This window comes from Microtus oregoni, unplaced genomic scaffold, assembly GCF_018167655.1.
Source record: "Microtus oregoni isolate MIOR12 unplaced genomic scaffold, Mior012 000005F_ref0000423, whole genome shotgun sequence".
Taxonomy (NCBI): domain Eukaryota; kingdom Metazoa; phylum Chordata; class Mammalia; order Rodentia; family Cricetidae; genus Microtus; species Microtus oregoni.
In genome coordinates this window covers 60,625,880-60,645,238 of record NW_024543064.1, presented here as the reverse complement: position 1 = coordinate 60,645,238, position 19,359 = coordinate 60,625,880, and the positions used below count along the sequence as shown (strand labels likewise).

General features: G+C 41.5%; 2 protein-coding genes across 2 annotated transcripts in view; one reads left to right on the top strand and one right to left on the bottom strand.

Annotated features, from left to right (window-relative positions):
* Nucleotides 1–6,086: 6,086 nt before the first annotated feature.
* On the top strand, nt 6,087–7,693 carry Rraga (Ras related GTP binding A). The gene has a single exon (XM_041651449.1). The coding sequence runs from the start codon at nt 6,355–6,357 to the stop codon at nt 7,294–7,296; it is 942 nt and encodes a 313-aa protein (XP_041507383.1). The 5' UTR covers nt 6,087–6,354; the 3' UTR covers nt 7,297–7,693.
* Nucleotides 7,694–9,524: 1,831 nt separating this feature from the next.
* Nucleotides 9,525–19,359, bottom strand: part of Haus6 (HAUS augmin like complex subunit 6) — a 55,136-nt gene continuing 45,301 nt past the window's right edge. The window contains exons 16-18 of the mRNA XM_041651157.1: nt 16,917–17,052; nt 14,327–15,319; nt 9,525–13,413 (exon numbers count right to left, since the gene is read on the bottom strand). Coding sequence (XP_041507091.1) covers nt 13,373–13,413; nt 14,327–15,319; nt 16,917–17,052 — 1,170 coding nt within the window. The 3' untranslated portion in view covers nt 9,525–13,372. The remainder of the gene's footprint in view (nt 13,414–14,326; nt 15,320–16,916; nt 17,053–19,359) is intronic.

Genomic DNA, 19,359 nt, shown 5'->3' with positions numbered 1-19,359 from the left:
AGCATCACCTTTCACGATAGCCACAAATAGCATAAAATATCTTGGGGTAACTCTGACCAAGGATGTGAAAGATCTATTTGACAAGAACTTTAAGTCTTTGAAGAAAGAAATTGAAGAGGACACCAGAAAATGGAAAGATCTTCCTTGCTCCTGGATTGGGAGGATCAACATAGTAAAAATGGCAATTCTACCAAAAGCAATCTATAGATTCAATGCAATCCCCATCAAGATCCCATCAAAATTCTTCACAGATCTGGAGAAGACAATAATCAACTTTATATGGAAAAACAAAAAACCCAGGATAGCCAAAACAATCTTATACAACAAAGGAGCGTCTGGAGGCATTACCATCCCTGACTTCAAACTCTACTACAGAGCTACAGTATTGAAAACAGCTTGGTATTGGCATAAAAACAGAGAAGTCGACCAATGGAATCGAATAGAAGACCCTGACATTAACCCACAAACCTATGAACACCTGATTTTTGATAAAGGAGCTAAAAGTATACAATGGAAAAAAGAGAGCATCTTCAACAAATTGTGCTGGCAAAACTGGATGTCAACCTGTAGAAGAATGAAAATAGATCCATATCTATCACCATGCACAAAACTCAAGTCCAAATGGATTAAAGACCTCAATATCAGTCGGAACACACTAAACCTGATAGAAGAGAAAGTGGGAAGTACTCTACAACACATGGGCACAGGAGACCACTTCTTACATACAACCCCAGCAGCACAGACATTAAGGACCTCATTGAATAAATGAGACCTCCTGAGACTGAGAAGCTTCTGTAAAGCAAAGGACACTGTCGCTAAGACACAAAGGCAACCCACTAACTGGGAGAAGATCTTCACCAACCCCGCAACTGACAAAGGTCTGATCTCCAAAATATATAAAGAACTCAAGAAACTAGACTGTAAAAGGCTAACCAACCCAATTATAAAATGGGGCATTGAGCTGAACAGAGAATTCTCAACAGAAGAACTTCAAATGGCCAAAAGACACTTAAGGTCATGCTCAACTTCCTTAGCGATCAGGGAAATGCAAATCAAGACAACTTTAAGATACCATCTTACACCTGTCAGAATGGCAAAAATCAAAAACACCAATGATAGCCTTTGTTGGAGAGGTTTTGGAGAAAGGGGTACACTCATCCATTGCTGGTGGGAATGCAAACTTGTGCAACCACTTTGGAAAGCAGTGTGGCGGTTTCTCAGGAAATTTGGGATCAACTTACCCCTGGACCCCGCAATACCACTCTTGGGAATATACCCAAGAGAGGCCTTATCATACAACAAAAGTATATGCTCTACTATGTTCATAGCAGCATTGTTTGTCATAGCCAGAACCTGGAAACAACCTAGATGCCCTTCAATGGAAGAATGGATGAAGAAAGTATGGAATATATACATATTAGAGTATTATTCAGCAGTAAGAAACAAGGACTTCTTGAATTTTGCATACAAATGGATGGAAATAGAAAACACTATCCTGAGTGAGGTAAGCCAGACACAAAAAGAGGAACATGGGATGTACTCACTCATATTTGGTTTCTAGCCATAAACCAAGGACATTGAGCCTATAATTAGTGATCCTAGAGAAGCTAAATAAGGAGAACCCAAAGAAAAACATATAGGCATCCTCCTGAATATTAACCTTCAGCAAGCGATGAAAGGAGACAGAGACAGAGACCCACATTGGAGCACAGGACTGAATTCTCAAGGTCCAAATCAGGAGCAGAAGGAGAGAGAGCACGAGCAAGGAACTCAGGACCATGAGGGGTTTACCCACACACTGAGACAATGGGGATGTTCTACTGGGAACTCACCAAGACCAGCTGGCCTGGGTCTGGAAAAGCCTGGGATAAAACCGGACTCTCTGAACATAACGGACAATGAGGACTACTGAGAACTCAAGAACAATGGCACTGGGTTTCTGATCCTACTGCACGTACTGGCTTTGTGGGAGCCTAGGCAGTTTGGATGCTCAACTTACTAGACCTGGATGGAGGTGGGGGGTTCCTTGGACTTCCCACAGTACAGGGAACCCTGATTGCTTTTCGGGCTGAGGGGGGGGGACTTAATTAGGGGAGGGGGAGGGAAATGGGAGGCGGTGGCTGGGAAGAGACAGAAATCTTTAATAAATAAATAAATTAAAAAAAAAGAAAAAGCAATCAAACAGATGAAAGAAATGATTCAAGACTTGAAAACCAAAATAGAGACAATTAAAAAAAATACAAACCGAGGGAATTCTGGAAACAGAAAATATGGGAAAATGATCAGGAACCATAAATACAAGCATGAACAGCAGAATACAAGAGATGGAAAAGAGAATCTTGGGTGCCATCCATTTCCTGGCATGTGTTGCTTTAATGTGTCAGATGTCTCTCATACTGTGGATGGTCAAATTAATGATCTGCATAGGAGATAAACAAAATCTCTCAAATGACCTTTAAAAGGTCATCATCGTTAAGGTGGCTTTCCCCTTCCTAGGTTCCTCTGGTAGCTATTCTTATAATTCTGCTAGGCTTGCCTATACTAGTTAGACTAGCCATGCAGGTAATGCATTCAGTATTGGCCTCTATTATTTTCACAATTTTCTCTTTAAAAAATAAAAGGGGGGTTGTGGGAGGCATGAAGGTCATTGTCCTCACAGATAAGCATTAGGGAAACCAGGAATGTTAAACACACGGGGTTGTCCCCTCAAATGGAGGGATGTATAATTTGTTTTGAGCACAGAGGGCTGGGCGAGGATGTGGTTAACAGCCTGGTGACCTTTGTGCTGTCTGTGTGGTTGAGACCACATCGGATTCTCCTCCAGACCCTTATCATGAGCTCATCAATCTATAGGACCTATCTTTAGGAAAAGTGTCACTTGTACTTTACAAATCGTTCTGAAGTAGTCAGGTCATGGGCTTTATTGTACACACAGGATTAAGTTAATTGTCAACAGGAAGGTTTTCACCAGATTGGGCTGTGCTTAAATATGCCTGAAATAAACTACTCAGGGTCAAATTCCCAAAGTTTGAACCACACCAGCCGCCTAGTCATGCTGAAGCAAACTACCTCTTGCGTTCCACAAACCATTGCTCTGCTGGCAATGGGGGTACAGGGACCCCTGAAGGAGAGACAATGACCATAAACATGTTCAGACTCACAAACAGTCGGATGAAATATGAAAGACAGTGGGTGATATGAAAGGAATTCGCCATAGATAGAAATAATGAGAAAAAACTAACTTGTAATCTGGAAGTAAAAAAATAATAGACCAAATAAACTCTATGGAAAGTATCAGCAAGAACGGATGGTGAGGGACAGAACATCTAAGCATCTAAACATGAAGACAAGGTGGAGAAAGTGAAGCAATCCAACAAGCACAAAGGTAAATTAATGAGCAGGCTCCAAGGAAATGCCAAGATACATATGATACTCTGAAAAGGCCAAATTTATTGGATTATAGGCATAGAAAAAAGAGAAGAAACTCATGTATAAAGACATGGAAAGTGTTTTCAAATGAATCAAACAGAAATATCCCAAATTTAGGGAAAGAGTTGCCAGTCTAGACAGAGAAGACATTCAGAACAGCACACAGACAGATCAGAAAAGAGACTCCTCTCACCATACTACAATTAAAATAGTAGGGACTGGAGGGATAGTTCGGCAGTTTGTCAGCATTTTTTGTTCTCCTAGAGGAGTCAAGTTTGGCTGCCAGCACCCAACTAAGGTGGCTCTCCACTGCCTGTAACCTTGGTTCAGGGGGATTCAATGCCAGGTCAGATCCCTGCCACGTGTGCCATACATTCACACAGACATACGGGCACACGCAAAAACAAACCTGAAAAAAATTCAGACACGAAACCTACAGAACAAAGTATATTGAATTTCTAGATTTATGTGTTTACTTTGGGGTACTTGTGGAACTCAGGATGCTAAAAAAAAAGGTGAGGGTTCTTAATGGAGGGTATAGTAGCACACATAAAATAGAAAACAGAGAGGGGGAAATACTGGAAGTTAAAAATGTAAGCAGTGATGACGTAGAGGTACAGGGTGAGAAAGGGGTGGGAAGTTTGTTAACCAAAACTAAGGACGTAAGGAAAGCCCTTATACACACACACACATTCGCACGCATACACATATGTGTGAGAAATGTGTGTGTGTGTGTGTATATATATATATGTATGTATGTATGTATGTATATATATAAACTTTGACCACTGGTATCCAGCATGGGTGGAGAATACTTCCCCAGAAGATGTGGGTTATATAAACAAAGATTCAGTTCCAGACCTAGGATCAGGGCCCGAAAGGCCCCAGAGGCCTCCAAAACAACAGAAGCTATTGCTATCCCTCTTGGCTACTTACCATAACAAGACAGTGAGACCCTGTGGCTTAAGACAGAATATATTTTGGTTGCAGAACATAAAGACATCCAGCTGGAATGGAACTAAAACCTTCCTCCCTGCTGGCTAGATTTCCTAGTGCCAGGGGGTACTAAGCAGGCTGCCGGGGATGACAGGTCATCAGAGGTGCCAGTGATGAACCCTGTATGCCGCAATACCAACTTGCCAGTCAAGATATGCAGTAACAGCACAAAGATTATGGGGGTAACCAATCTTTAATGGATTGGATGTGGAGCCTGTTCCAAAGGAGAGAATCCGTGCCAGGTACTGTAAACTGGAGGAACCTACTACTGTTATCTTGATAAATGGAGATGTCAAACTCTCTTCTAAATATTTGTGTTTAAAAACATAGATTAATTATAGCTGTCTTCGGCCTCGACTAGAGAAGGTTCTCTCTGTAGTAGGCAGCTGTTAATGCAGAGACTCATGCTTGGTCCAAGTATTGAGAGTAAATCAATACTGAATGGCCAGCCCTAAACAAGACATCTATTTCAACACACACACACACATTAATGTATAAAGGAAAATTGATCACTTTTTAATTTTGTGCGTATATTAAATATCATTTATATGAATAGGTGTTTTGCCTACATGTATGTCTGTGCACCACGCATAGGCAGTACCATAGAGTTTGGAAGAGGGCATCAGATCCCCTAGGGCTGGAGTTACAGTTTCAAGGAGCCTTGGCGGGTTCTGGGAATCGAATCCAGGTTCTCTGGAAGAGAAGTGTGTGTATATACACATGCCTAAGTGAGTCTATGTGCACCATATCTGTGCAAGAGACCACGGAGGTCAAAAGAGGGTGTCATATCCGAACACTGCGTACACTTTACTGCTGAGCCATGTCTCCAGCCCCAACATTCAATTTTTGAACAGGTAAGGGAATGTCTTTACTGGTACAGTGTAGTATGCAGCCTGAAAAGGGCTTTACAGTAAGTTTGTAGTGTCCTAACTTAGGAATCTGAAGTGCCCTGGTGTTCCCGAATGTACTGCATGTCACTGGTTATCTGTCCTGAAGTTGAAGAGCAGAGCCCTGTGCTTGGGGGAGGCACTGTGACCTGTGGCGAAGGGAGCAAACCCTGTCATTCCTGCAGACTCCAGCTTCCTAAGGTTTGATCTCCTCACATGAAAATGGTTGTCCTCACGGTAGCGTGGAGAATATAGCTAAAGCATGGTGTTCCATACCACTCTCTCCTCAGATTCTGGATTCTGATTATAAATGCTCGAGTCTGAGAGTATGAGAAAATAAGATATGAACAAGGAGCTCGTCTGGAAGTAGAAAAGGGACTAACCAGTAAGTCGGGATGTCTCTGGTAAAGGTACGGCCCAGTCCTGGGCAATTACTTAGCTTCTCGCAGCCTCCGATTCCATGTAGGCTGACAAATTAGGCCTTTCCTCCACCTGCCTGCTTAGGTCTGAAAGCATCTCTCTCGTAGGGTGACCATGGGACTTTCGGCCACGCGAGGGCAGCACTCTCCCATCCAGGCTCTCCCGATCCCTCCCGCAACCCCCCAGTGCAACCTAAACAGAACCAACGCCGGTGTAGGGTCCCCTCTCCACTACGTTCAGATTGCTTTTAAGGAGCAGTTTCTCAGAACTGCACGAACTAGCAGGGCTCAGCCGGCATTCTCGCGATGTCCCCACCGGAAGTGGGTGGCGGTAGGAACTCGGAGTTCTCGCGAGACACCGGCGAGAAGTGGGTGGCGTCCCGGCCGGAGCTGAGCGCCTCACTGCTCGGCTTTCGCTAGCTCCAGCGGCTGTAGCCATTGCCTCCGGCGCTGTTCCCTGAGCACTCGCCTCGCCGCAGTCTTTCCAGCCCGGAGCTCGCGCGCTCGGCCTCCCGCTGTCCGGCGGTGCCTGTCGCCCAGCGTCCGGAGCCGCCGTCCCGGTCCTCGGTCGGTCCGCCGTTAGGCCGCGCCTCAGGCCCTGTTCGTGGCGACGCCGGCAGGTGATGCCAAATACAGCCATGAAGAAAAAGGTGCTGCTGATGGGGAAGAGCGGGTCGGGGAAGACCAGCATGAGGTCGATCATCTTTGCGAATTACATCGCGCGCGACACCAGGCGCCTGGGTGCCACCATCGACGTGGAGCACTCCCACGTTCGATTCCTGGGGAACCTGGTGCTGAACCTGTGGGACTGTGGCGGCCAGGACACCTTTATGGAAAATTACTTCACCAGCCAGCGGGACAACATCTTCCGTAACGTGGAGGTTCTGATCTACGTGTTTGACGTGGAGAGCCGCGAACTGGAAAAAGACATGCATTATTACCAGTCGTGTCTGGAAGCCATCCTCCAGAATTCACCTGACGCCAAAATCTTCTGCCTAGTGCACAAAATGGATCTGGTTCAGGAAGATCAACGTGACCTGATTTTTAAAGAGCGAGAGGAAGACCTGAGGCGTTTGTCTCGCCCGCTGGAGTGCGCTTGTTTTCGAACGTCCATCTGGGATGAGACGCTCTACAAAGCCTGGTCCAGCATCGTCTATCAGCTGATCCCCAACGTTCAGCAGCTGGAGATGAACCTCAGGAATTTTGCCCAGATTATTGAGGCTGACGAAGTTCTGCTGTTCGAGAGAGCTACGTTCTTGGTGATTTCCCACTACCAGTGCAAAGAGCAGCGTGATGTGCACCGCTTTGAGAAGATCAGCAACATCATCAAGCAGTTCAAGCTAAGCTGCAGTAAATTGGCCGCTTCTTTCCAGAGCATGGAAGTGAGGAATTCTAACTTCGCTGCCTTCATCGACATCTTCACATCCAACACGTATGTGATGGTGGTCATGTCCGACCCATCCATCCCTTCCGCAGCTACTCTGATCAACATTCGTAATGCCAGGAAACACTTTGAGAAGCTAGAGAGAGTAGATGGCCCCAAGCACAGCCTCCTCATGCGTTGAGTAATGCCAAATGCTCTTTAGTAAAATGCTGAATTACCTTTCTTTTCTTTGCATCCCCTGTTTTTGATATTCATGTCGTGTGCTTAAAAGTGAGCTTTGAAACGTGTGCTTAGGATCCCATATCTTCCCTATTCTTTGCATTGGACGCTATTTACTCAGCTACCCAGTAGAGCTTCAAGACGGCCTTTATGAAAAGTTGGTGTGGTGTAACACTAAAGTAGGGGATTTGTGTGCGTGTTCTGGTTACCTGGTTATAATAAGAATATTAAAGTAGTTATCTTCTGTATTATCAGATTACAAAGGTGGGATGTTACTATTTTATCAGCAAGATATTAAAATGTATTTCTAAGTCATCGGTTTCAATCATAAATAAACATTTATTGTTAGCAATTTAAAATGTTGTTTGAAATAATTTGAAGGTCCTTAATAGTAAAGATTCTGATTATCCACAAGTATTGTTTAGCTGGCAAACCCCTTTTTCCTATTTGGGCCTCCATCACTCTGGCAGTGCTTTGTAGCAGCTGTAGCTGTGGGACTGGAGTGGTTAAGAGCACTGTCTGCTCTTCCAGAATACCTGGGTTCAATTCGCAGGACTCTGAGCACCCAATGGCAGTTTACATCCATCTCTAACTCCACTTCTAGGGGATCCAACACCATATTCTGACCTCTGCCATCACCAGGCACAGAACAGCCATACAAATAAAAAAAATTTTTTTAATTAAAAATTGTATTAAGGGACTAGGTATTTATATAATGTAGTTCAACTGGTAAATGACTTGCCTAGCAATGCACAATATCCTGGGTCCAGACAGCAGCAGCACATAAAAACGGGGTAGTGGTACATGCCTATAATCCCAGGTGTAGGCAGGGTTATGAGTTCAAGGTCATCAAGTTTGAGACTAGTTAGAGAAAATACGAGACCCTCCCCCTCCCCCCAACCCAAGTTCAGACTAGGGATAGAGCTCAACGGTAAAGTACTTGTCTAGCAGATGAAGCCCTGGATTCAAATCCCAGTTCTGACCCTTTACTTTGAAGTTGGACAAGACATAGGATTTCACTGTGCCTTTTCCCTTGTTTGTGGGCCCAATAAGGACTGCCAAAAGTTTAACGGAGGAAGCATCCAGAATAGTGCACCTTGTTTTGACCACTGAGTCATTCCTATTATAGCATGTGACATCTGGCTAAGCTTGAAGCCTTTCAATGCCGTGTATTTAATTTATCCTCACAACCTGAGAGATGGTTACTTCTATCACTAATACATGATATGACCTTAAGGTGAGACACAGCAGCATTCTTCCTGACCAGACCTTCCTATTAGACCCCTCTACCACCATTGAAGGAAAGTTGTTTTAAAGAACAAAAAATAAAAACCTAGCTTTTGCTAAACATCAGCTCATTCCCTGTAATCCCAGTATTCAGGAGACTAAGGTAGGATGATCATAAATTTAAGCACAGCCTGGGTTATAGTCTTACCTCAAAGGAAAAATAAACCATTCCTATCATTTTAGGTACAGATTATTCCTTCAAGTAATTCCAAATTTACAAACTGAAGAAACCAAGGACCCAGAATTAGTATTTTGCCATCTGTACTTATCTGGAAATTAAATGATACTGACCAGCAAATCACTTACTTTGTGAGGAGCGATTCCCAGGTTCTTAATATGCATTGGCCATATATGATGTGGTAAAAACAATACAGATATAAACTGCCCCACGCCAGTTCTAGTAATAGCTTAAAGGCTGTGTTAAGTAGTCTCTTAGAGCAGAGACTTCCGATCAATCTGGAACTTTTCATTTTACAAATGAGGCAGTACATATAAGTGATAGGGCTTTAAAGTTTCTAAGCTTTTTACCTTATTCACTAAACACTAGCAGTAGGTGTGATGACAGGTTCCCTACCTACTAAATTTATGGTGGAAACCGGGAATGGTGTCACCACCCAGCACTCAGAGGCAAGCAGAAGGACCAATCACTCACTTAGGCCACCCTGGTCTACACAGGGAGTTCCAGGCCAGTCAGGACTACACAGAAAGACCCTTCCTCAAAATAAAACAAACAAAAAACAACAAAAACCTGTTGTAGTAAGTGTAGATTCTAGGGAGGAAATGCCAGTAACAAAATACTCTTACCTGTATCACTGAGCCTTTCAAATTATTTTGACCAAGTTGTACTTTTATATGTGGTAAATCAGTGGTGTGTTAATAAAGAGAATTCCAGACAGGTGGCATAACACTGAATGTTTATTCTAGACAGTAGTAGTATGTAGAACACATTTAATAAATAATTCTTAGGGCGCAGACAGTTTCCACTTAAGAGCATGGGCTCGCAGACTCTCAGTGAATAAAGGAAAAGGTGATCTTTAGAGAACCAGGTACTGAACTTCATACTGTCTTCACACATTAAACAAAATGTCTTCAACACATTGTCTTTAAGTGCTCTAGGACAAAAATAGTTTCTTTTATACAGGTCTCAGGAATTCCTGTTTATACCTCAGATAAAATAGAAGTCATACCTAACAGCTGAGAATAAGGTTTCAAAATGCCTGTTTAGGATATTTTGTTCAGCTTAATCCCTGCCCTCCACGTGTTCTTTAACTTCTCAAAGTGTTCTTTATCCCACTCGGTAACATTTTTCATGCTCAGCAACATTACATGCTTGCCCTCTTCAAACAATTAATTTTCAGGGGCTGGGAGGGCTCATAGGTTTGATCCCACCTCCACCATAATAATTGAGACATACTTGCATCTAAAGTTTTACTTAATGTAGAAGTCATTTGCAGTTTAATCTCTGTGAAGAAAACAAGGTATACTCTCATGTAACCAAAGGGGGGGGGGGGGGGGACTACTCATTTACCCTTCTTTTATTCTGTCATAGAGGCACACAAAATTCCAATACTTAAGTATCTGTACCAATGAAATGTGACCCACGGGATATGTGTTTATGTGTTTGTATGCATATGCATACCCCACAGAGAACTACATAGGTTACGAAGGTAGGTATCTAAGTTTGTATATAAATTGTGACCAGAGATCACATACAATTTGGGGGAAGTGTCTAATGAAGATACTAAGGGAAAGCTAGGCAAACGTCTGTAGTTCCAGCACTTGGGAGGCTGAGGCAGGAAGACTGCTGCGAGAATAACCTGAACAAATAGCAAGAGCCCCTCTCACAACCAAAACAACACAACACTTCAAAAAAGGCTCAGACCATGGTTTGGGGAGGACAAATTAAAACTTCAAGGTGGAAAATGTGATAGTTCTGAGCTTTGTTTTCCAGAAAGGATCTCACGGTGCAGCCCTGATGTCCTGGAACTATGTAGACTCGAGAGACCTGATTGCCTCTGCCTGCCGAGTGCTGGGATTAGAAGGGGTTTCTTTGTTTTGGTTTATCGAGACAGGGTGTCTCTGTGTAGCCCCGGCTGTCCTGAAACTCGCTCTGTAGACTTGACTGGCCTGAAACTCTAAGAGATCTGCCTGTCCCTGCCTCCCAAGTGCTAAAGGATTAAAAGCATTTACCACCATGCCCAGCTCAAGAGTGTTTATTAATTAAAGGATTTAATGCTGTTTTGAGCTTTAAAAGGAACTATAACTGACTAGAGAAGTGTTTACTCTGGAGATTCAAGTTCAAGTCCTAGCACTTACATGGAAGCTAATACCACCTGTAACTCGAGTCCCAGGGGATCTGACTTCTGATGCAGGCCTCCCCGGGGACAGACAGACATGCAGGCAAGCATCCACACACATGGAAAGAGAATTTAAAAAATAACTGGTATGATTAAAGGTTATTACATTTTTCAAGTCAAAATAATTAAAGAACTGAGGTGAGCTAGAAGAGCAAGGGAAGTACTCCAAAAGATCCCGGAGGAAGAAAAAAGAGGATTCTAAGTAGAGTTGTCTTTAAATTAGAAACCTATTCTAGAATTACAATAAATCATCAAGGGGCTTCTAATAAAGTAATTCCTTATTATCGTCAAAGGGAACTTCAGGAGATACAGAATAGAAAGATGCCAAAAGCATTGTTATAATCAGTTTGGGAAAACTAAAAGATTTTGTTCATGGTGCTAAAATGGAAATAAGCATGTCGGGAACACTCAGCAGACCATAGGTAAATGTCAGTGACTCCTAAGTAAAATATATCCAGATATTTGATCTTTTGACTCTCATAATGAAGGGCTCCTAGAGCAATATACATACAATAGCATACTGTTTCTTAAAGGTACCCCAGGGCTAATATGAATCATAACCTCTTAGCAGAAAACTGTTGAACATGAAGAGACACGAGCCCATTCAACATTTGGCACTCCCATTCCATCTGCCTTGCTAAAAACAGTTTACATTCCTAAAGCTAGCCACCATGGTTTATTTCCTTATTTGGCTACTTCCTCCTCCTCAGGATGACTACTACCAAGGTCCAGCAATCAGAAGTCCCATTTGGTTCACCTAATTAACATGCCCAACTAAAATTAAATACCTCATCCTAACACAGGTTCCCCCACCTTAACTTTATAAACCGCCACATGCTTATCCACCATGTCTGTCTTTCACCTCTTTATGTCTCCAAAGGGACAAACACTCCTTCCAACCCCCTTTCCCTTGTTCTCTTCCTTCTCCCTCATACCCTACACCTCCTTTACCACCGCATCCTAGCCCATTCTAACATAGACCTCCCCTTTTCCTCCTCTTTAAAACTTGCCTCTGCAAAGTCATTTGCTGCTGTTTCCTGCCTGAATCAGAAAGCAGCCACTTTAACTTCCGCACTTAATAAAGGATCTATGAAAACAGATGTTTGGGTGTGGTTTGTGCTTAAGCTAGAACCCAGGAGGAAGGCCCCCCGCTATTCAGGAGTCTCCTTCAGAACTCATAAATTACCAGGGAAGCATATCTGAGATTTCTAGGACCTATCTCAGATGATCCTGGTGCAGTTGGTCCCTGCATTCCACTCTAGCCTTTACCTCCCTAGCTTCAATACCAGCAGGCTAGGTACACCTGCTACCTCAATTATGAAGGTTAAATAAGCATGCACATTCAACACTCAGCTTTGGCTCTGACAAGACAAGATGCTCCTCTTACCTAATACGCTACTCAGAATCTGGATACTAGGTTGTCTGTAAAACAGACGACTGAATGGCTTTCCCTACGGTCCCTGCTTTCCTGTATTTGTGAAACCCAGCACTGTCCTCTTTCCTTTCCACTGCCATGAAGGAGCTCTTGCACAATCCCTCTGACACTCAGCCCATCTACTCCCAGTACTCTTTCCTCCGACCTTTCTCCTCTCTCGTATCCTAGAGGACTTGTGGACAAGACTTAGATAGTTATAAACTGAGACAATACAAGGAACTGAAGGAGAAATTAACCTTTCAGTGCCTCTTCTGCCCACGCCTATTCAGGCGCACGTATTCATTCCTTGGACGTTACAAACAAACCCATTTCTGGGCCAGAAGCCCTGACAATAAGGCAAAGTGTACAAATGTCACAATTACTTAAATCCATGTTCATTTTTCTCAAATTATTTTGGGATATTCAGTAGGCATTGGGGAACTTTAATTGATTCTGATCAGTAACATAAAACTTGTTGTTTTCCCCCCAAACACCCCATATCACCCATAGACAAGAGTAAAACAAATTTGTTGGTTTTTCATTTATATTTTTGTTAAATATAAACTAGGATTAAATTCTCAATCTATGTAGACGAAATAATACAGTTTGACAGTGTTCTTTAAATGTCCAGTCATCTTCTACCTTTCCCCTTTTCACAATTCATTCTGTCTTGTCTTATCACATGTGTTTTATCCATCAACATCAGGCTGCAGGATCGTATACTTGGAATTCATTAAGCCTGTTTACAATTTCACAAACTATCTAAATATGTCATATTACAACCTCATATATTTATTTTGAAAAGACCTAAATGCCTAAAGACATTACCAGAAGCCAAAGTGCATCCATAACTCCTTTGACCTTGGAAAAAGAGTATTACAGTTCCAATGTGTGTCTCTAGATGAGCTGCGGTTGAATGATAGGCTTCAGTTTAAGTGCATCACAGCTAAATTAACTGGAAATTGCTTCATCTTGTCAAATCAGAGATTCTCTTGCTTCAAGGCTCTTGAGATTTCTTCTTCTGTAATTGATTTTTTAAAGGAGGAAAATAAACATTACAAAGAAAAGTAGAAACAATTCTAAGTAGTAGCAAATTTCTTGATTTCGAGAAGGCTCACTTTGTGCAAGACTCACTAATAAATAAAAAATAAAATTACCATTTCTACTGAAATGCTTTTTCTCCAAAATTCTCCGAGAATACTTTTCAAAAACCCAATGTTTAATTATCATGGGAAAATCAAAGTGATAAGCCAGGAATCAGTATAACAAGGTCTGTATTCTAAAATATTGAAATGGAATTTTAATTCTTTATTTTTCTTTTAAAGATTTATTTATATGTATACAGTGTTCTGTTTCCATTTCTGCCTGCAGGCCAGAAGAGGACACCAGATCTCATTACAGATCCTCTGAAAGAGCAGTCAGTGTTCTCAACTTCTGAGCCATTTCTCCAGCCCTTAATTCTTTATTATACAACTTTTAAGACATGAAAATAGGAGAATTATGATTAATAAAATGTGCTGACCACTTGGCTTCAATAACTTATTGTTACAGGTAGAACTCTGCCTACCCAGGCACTATGATTATATTTAGAAAGATAGATATGTCTGTCTCTCTCCATAGATATATATAATCATAGGGATTCTGAAAGTACCCATAAAGCAAGGGATCACTCCTCTTACCCTAGATGAAGGTATAAAGATTTTATTTATATTACCAACCATGATCATGCAACATTCACTTTGTACTATACTTATGAAAAAGTAAGTGAACAGGAAGAGATTAGAAATAGCCTGGGCTACTTGGTAAATTTGAACTTGAACTATACAGTGAATCTGATTTAGCCAGAGGTACGATGCTACTCTGTCTTAGAAAGGAAAAAAAAGTTGAGAGAATGGTTCACCAAGGGTGTATGCACAGGTCTGGGTAACTCTTACCTTTTAAGTTAGGAAGGAATTCCCTGAGACTACCTGGTAACGTAGTCCTCAATTTTTGCTCCACCAGAGAAACTTTAGTTAGTGGTGATATAGACTGTATTCTTTCATCAAGGGACATGTGGAAAGGTGGCTTTGTGTAGTCAGTAAGCAAATCCTGAGTGCCCAAAAAAGTATGAGTATCATCCACTTGGAGGTCTTTGGCTACAGGGCTCAATTCTACTTTGTGTTGTTCAAGTGTCTTGGGATTAGACAGGTGAGATTCTTTCTTTATTTTGTTAAGGGATTTCTTCAAAGCCTCATAACTACTAAGAATAGCCTGAAAACTGGAATCAACTTCTGGAGGAGCTTGTCTTTTTCCAACATCATCTGGAAAAACATCAGAGCACACACAACTACTTGGATCCAGTCTAAAACTCGTCTCTGAACTAGTAGAGCTATTAAGACTTAGGTGGCCAGCTTCTGGAAGAGTTTCATGTAATATTCCAAAACCACTGAGCCTCTGCAAAGGGTCCCATGACGGAGTTTTACGTGTGGAAGGCTCACTACAGGAAGCTTGTGAGTACTCCAACAGTCCAACGGAGTCCTCTTCTCTTTTACCGATCACATCTATCCCACTGCCCACAGCAAGGGAGAATGCCGCCATTTGTCCGGTTTCTGAAAGTCTGGTGGCTGCACACTCTAACTCTTGGTCACAAAGCATTTTCTTATTTATCGAGTCTGACTCGTCTTGTGTTGGGGGTTCACTGATCTGACTTGTCACCAAAGGTTTTTGAGGCACACTTTTGAGCTGATCTGGAACAGCTTTTTCTTCAGGCAAATAGGACTGATCAAAATCGGAAGAAAAAATAGCCATGCTTAGTTCCCTCTGATTCTTCAGTGCCAGTGAAGACTCTGGAGACACTCCTCTAGCTTTTAGGTCTACTAGAATCGCATCTGAACTTCCGTCATCTTCAGTTTCAACAGCTTTTCTCCATGAGCTCCTAATTTCAGTTACTAATAAATGTGGTGGAAAAAAAACATAATTTACTATTTACATATTCCCAAACACATGCAATGAAAGCCTTCAATCTAGTGCTGAAAATAAAGCTACTGCCTCAGTCCAAGTTCCATACACATGCTGGCATGATGACAAACCTTCACCTCCAAATGCCTAAAATCAAGTCAGTGCACACAATAACAGCTGTTCCTAAAATACACTTAACACCTCTAGGCGATACATGTAATTACATACATGAAAAATTTATTTTCTTGTCCATCCATACCAGAAGTGGGAGGAATTACCTTTGTTTTTTTTTTGTTTTGTTTTTATTTATTTATTTGTTATGTATACAACATTCCTTCCATGTATGCCTGAATACCAGAAGCAGACACCAGATCTCATTATAGATGGCTGTGAGCCACCATGTGGTTGCTGGGAATTGAACTCAGGGCCTCTGGAAGAGCAGTCAGTGCTCTTAACCTCTGAGCCATCTCTCCAGCCCGAAATTACCTTTTTTGATAAAGAATTAGATATTAGTATTTTAGGCTTTGTTGACTATTTGATCTCCCACAACTCAAATCTTCCATTGTAGCATGGAAATGGCTATAAACAATGTGTCAACAAATTAGCAAGGCTGTGTTAAATATAACTTTAAAATAGCAAAACAAAACACTGAGGACCCCATCCACTTCACTGGCTGTCATCTGAAGAACACCAGCCGAGGCTGTTTCACTTCAATATGAATTATATCAGCAAAGAGGAAACTGTCTTAATCATTTAACCCAAACGATCTACACTGGTTAAATAAAGAAATATGTATCAGACGTCTGCCTACCCGATTGTACGTATTAGGGGGAAACATTTGACGTCATGATTATTTTGCCAAAGGGTAAAAATCTATGTAAGCAGTGTGATAGTTGCATATGACTGCTGACTAAAAAACATAATCCCCGTACCCACTAAGCACATTTATTTATGTAGACAGAGAGTGTATGTGTGGGCACATGTGTGTGTGTGTGCACATGTGTGTGTTTGCTATGATGCAGGTGTGAGTCAGAGCACAACTTCCAGGGGTTCATTCTCTCCTTCTACTATGTAAGAGATGGCTCAACTGGCCCCAGAATTTTTTTTTCAAGTAACAAACTAAAATATTTTGTAGAAAAATAGTCAAGTAACACATTAAAACAAAACCCTAATACCAAGACTGATTATGCTTCTGTGTAGGTACACTGAAGTCACAAAAGATTACTGATGAACAATTGTTGTATAAACATGAGTGTTCACACTGAATACTTCAATAAAATTTCATATCAGAATAAAAGTCATTGCCAACAAAACAAAAAAATACAGAAACAGTTTTAGACTGTTTCCAAAGAACTGTCAGGTCATTAGTCAGGCAGTGGCAATATCTTAGGAAGGGAAAATGGGACAGAAAGCATAATTTACGCCAGACGGTGGTGGCACAGGCCTTTAATCCCAGCACTCGGGAGGCAAAGACAGGCGGATCTCTGTGAGTTCAAGGCCAGCCTGGTCTACGAAAGCTAGTTCCAGGACAGGCTCCAAAGCTACAGAGAAACCCTGTCTCAAAAAACAAAAGAAAGCATAACTTACTCAAGTTTTCTGGAGTTCGGGGAATTTGTTTCCTAGTCAAGAAAGGATTAGAAATTAGAGTGTCAATCAGCTCCTCCAATCTTATTTCTTTTCCTTCAGAGAACTGCGGCGAATCAGACAGAACTACTCTGGCAACCTGCAACAGAAAAGAAAAAGAAAATGAACAATCCCAGACAAAAAGATGAACAAAGCTCCAGGAGGAACTGTGAGCACATCAAAGCTGGCAGTTCATTACTAAGAGATGGCAGATTAGACAGAAAGGAAGCTCCCTGACATGCTGCAGATAGTCCAGGTACCATCCTGATGCAAGACGAAACACAAACTAAATTTAGCAAGGTGTAGTGATGCACGCCTTAACCCCAGCACTGAGGACACAGGCAGATAGATCTGAGTTCAAGGTCAGCCTGTTCTACAGAGTGAGTTACAGGACAGCCAGAGAGAGCTACATAGTAAAACCCTGTGAGAGAGTGTGTGTTAGGGGAGGAGGAAAAGTTTTATACTCAGGAAGATTTTGGGTTTTGATTTTTTTTAAACTTATTTATTTATTTATTATGTATACAATACTCTTTCTCCGTGTATGCCTGAAGGCCAGAAGAGGGCACCAGACCTCATTACAGATGGTTGTGAGCCACCATGTGGTTGCTGGGAATTGAACTCAGGACCTTTGGAAGAGCAGGCAACGCTCTTAACCGCTGAGCCATCTCTCCAGCCCTTGATTTTGTTTTTTAAAACAGGGTTTCTTTGTGTAGCCCTGACTGTCCTGGAACTTAGCTGTAATCCCAGCATTTCAGAGACAGAGACAGGAAAACCATCATCATGAACTCAAGGCCAGCTAGGGCTATGAAAAGATCCTGTCTTAAACCACTAAATAAATGAATATTCATTTTACTTTCAGTCTCATGAGAGTTTAGGATTCTCTTCTTCTATCCCACCCTATTCCATTGTTAATTTTCTTATTGTGTTTTGGGATCTTTTCTAATTTTTTTAATTTATTTACTTTTATGTGCATAAATGTTTTTGCCTGCACACATGTGTATGTACCCTGTTGGATCCCATCAAATTGGGGTTATGGGTGACTGAGTCAAAATGTGGATGCTAGAAATCAAACCTGGGTCCTCCGGACAAGCAACAAGTGATCTTAAACACTGAGCCATCTCTCAGGCCCACATTTTTTTATTTTGTTTTGCTGAGACAAGAGTCTCATGTAGCCTAGGATTACTTGGAACTCACTATTTAGCAGAGAATGATCTTGAGTTCCTGACCTTCCTGCCTCCATTTCCCAAGAGCAATCTAAATTCTATTAAGCTGAAAACATGCATTACTTTCCATAACTAGGGAATTCCATTTTTAAAAGAACTGATCATCTTTTTAGTGTAGTCAATAAAGAGAATCAACAGAATATTAGCAACTTAGAAGCATTTAGAAACCATGAAATTGGCCTCATGCTACAAATAGAATAGTTGGCATTAATTCCATTCTCTGATACTGTACAGTGCCTATTTAGTAGGGTCAGACTGATAAGGAGATGCTAAAACCCAAATTAATAATCTTTAATAAAGCCTATTTTTAAGTCACTTGGAAATAAACTGTCATATGCTAAGACTGCTTAATAAAATATTAATTCAATAATGTTAAATTATAAAAGAATCAAGATAGCAACAGTGAAAAGCTCGAGTATTTAATTTGTATAAACTGACCTGTGGGTACTGATCAAGTCACTTGACATAATAAAAACATTGCTACAATGAGCTGAGTTTGATTCCAGGGAACACATGGTAGAAAGAGAGAACCAACTTCTCCAAATTGTCCGCCACCTCCACATTTATGTAAATAGAAACACCACAAACACAAGAACCTTTGCCATTAAAAACCAAACAACTGGGGGCTGCTCTTCCAGAGGTCCTGAGTTCAATTCCTAGCAACCACATGGTGGCTCACGGCCATCTGTAATGAGATCTGGTCCCCTCTTCTGGCATGCAAGCATACATGGAAGGAATGTTGTATACATAATAAATAAATAAATCTAAAAAAAAAAAAACTAAGGGAGCCAGAGAGATGGCTCAGCAGTCAAGAGCAGTTGCTCCTGCAGAGGACCTAGGTTTGGCTCACAACAATCAGTAGTAACTCTACCTCCAGGGATCTAACACCCTCTTCTGACTTCTGCAGATACTGCACATATGTGATGCAATACATACATGCAGGTAAAACATTCACACACATACAAAAAAAAGTCAGAAAAATATTTTAAATATTAAAATAACTTTAAAAAATATCAAGGGCTAGAGAAATGGCTCAGAAACTAAGAGAATGTTTTGCTCTTACAGAGGACCTGGGTTCAGCTCACAGCACCCACATGGTCGTTCACAACTCTCTAACTCCAGTTCTAAGGAGTCCAAGATCCTCTTCTGGCCTTCTATGGCACCAAACATACATATGATGCACA

Bases quoted from the DNA above. Each gene is read 5' to 3' on its own strand.
- Rraga (XM_041651449.1), top strand. From the start codon at position 6,355: ATGCCAAATACAGCCATGAAGAAAAAGGTGCTGCTGATGGGGAAGAGC.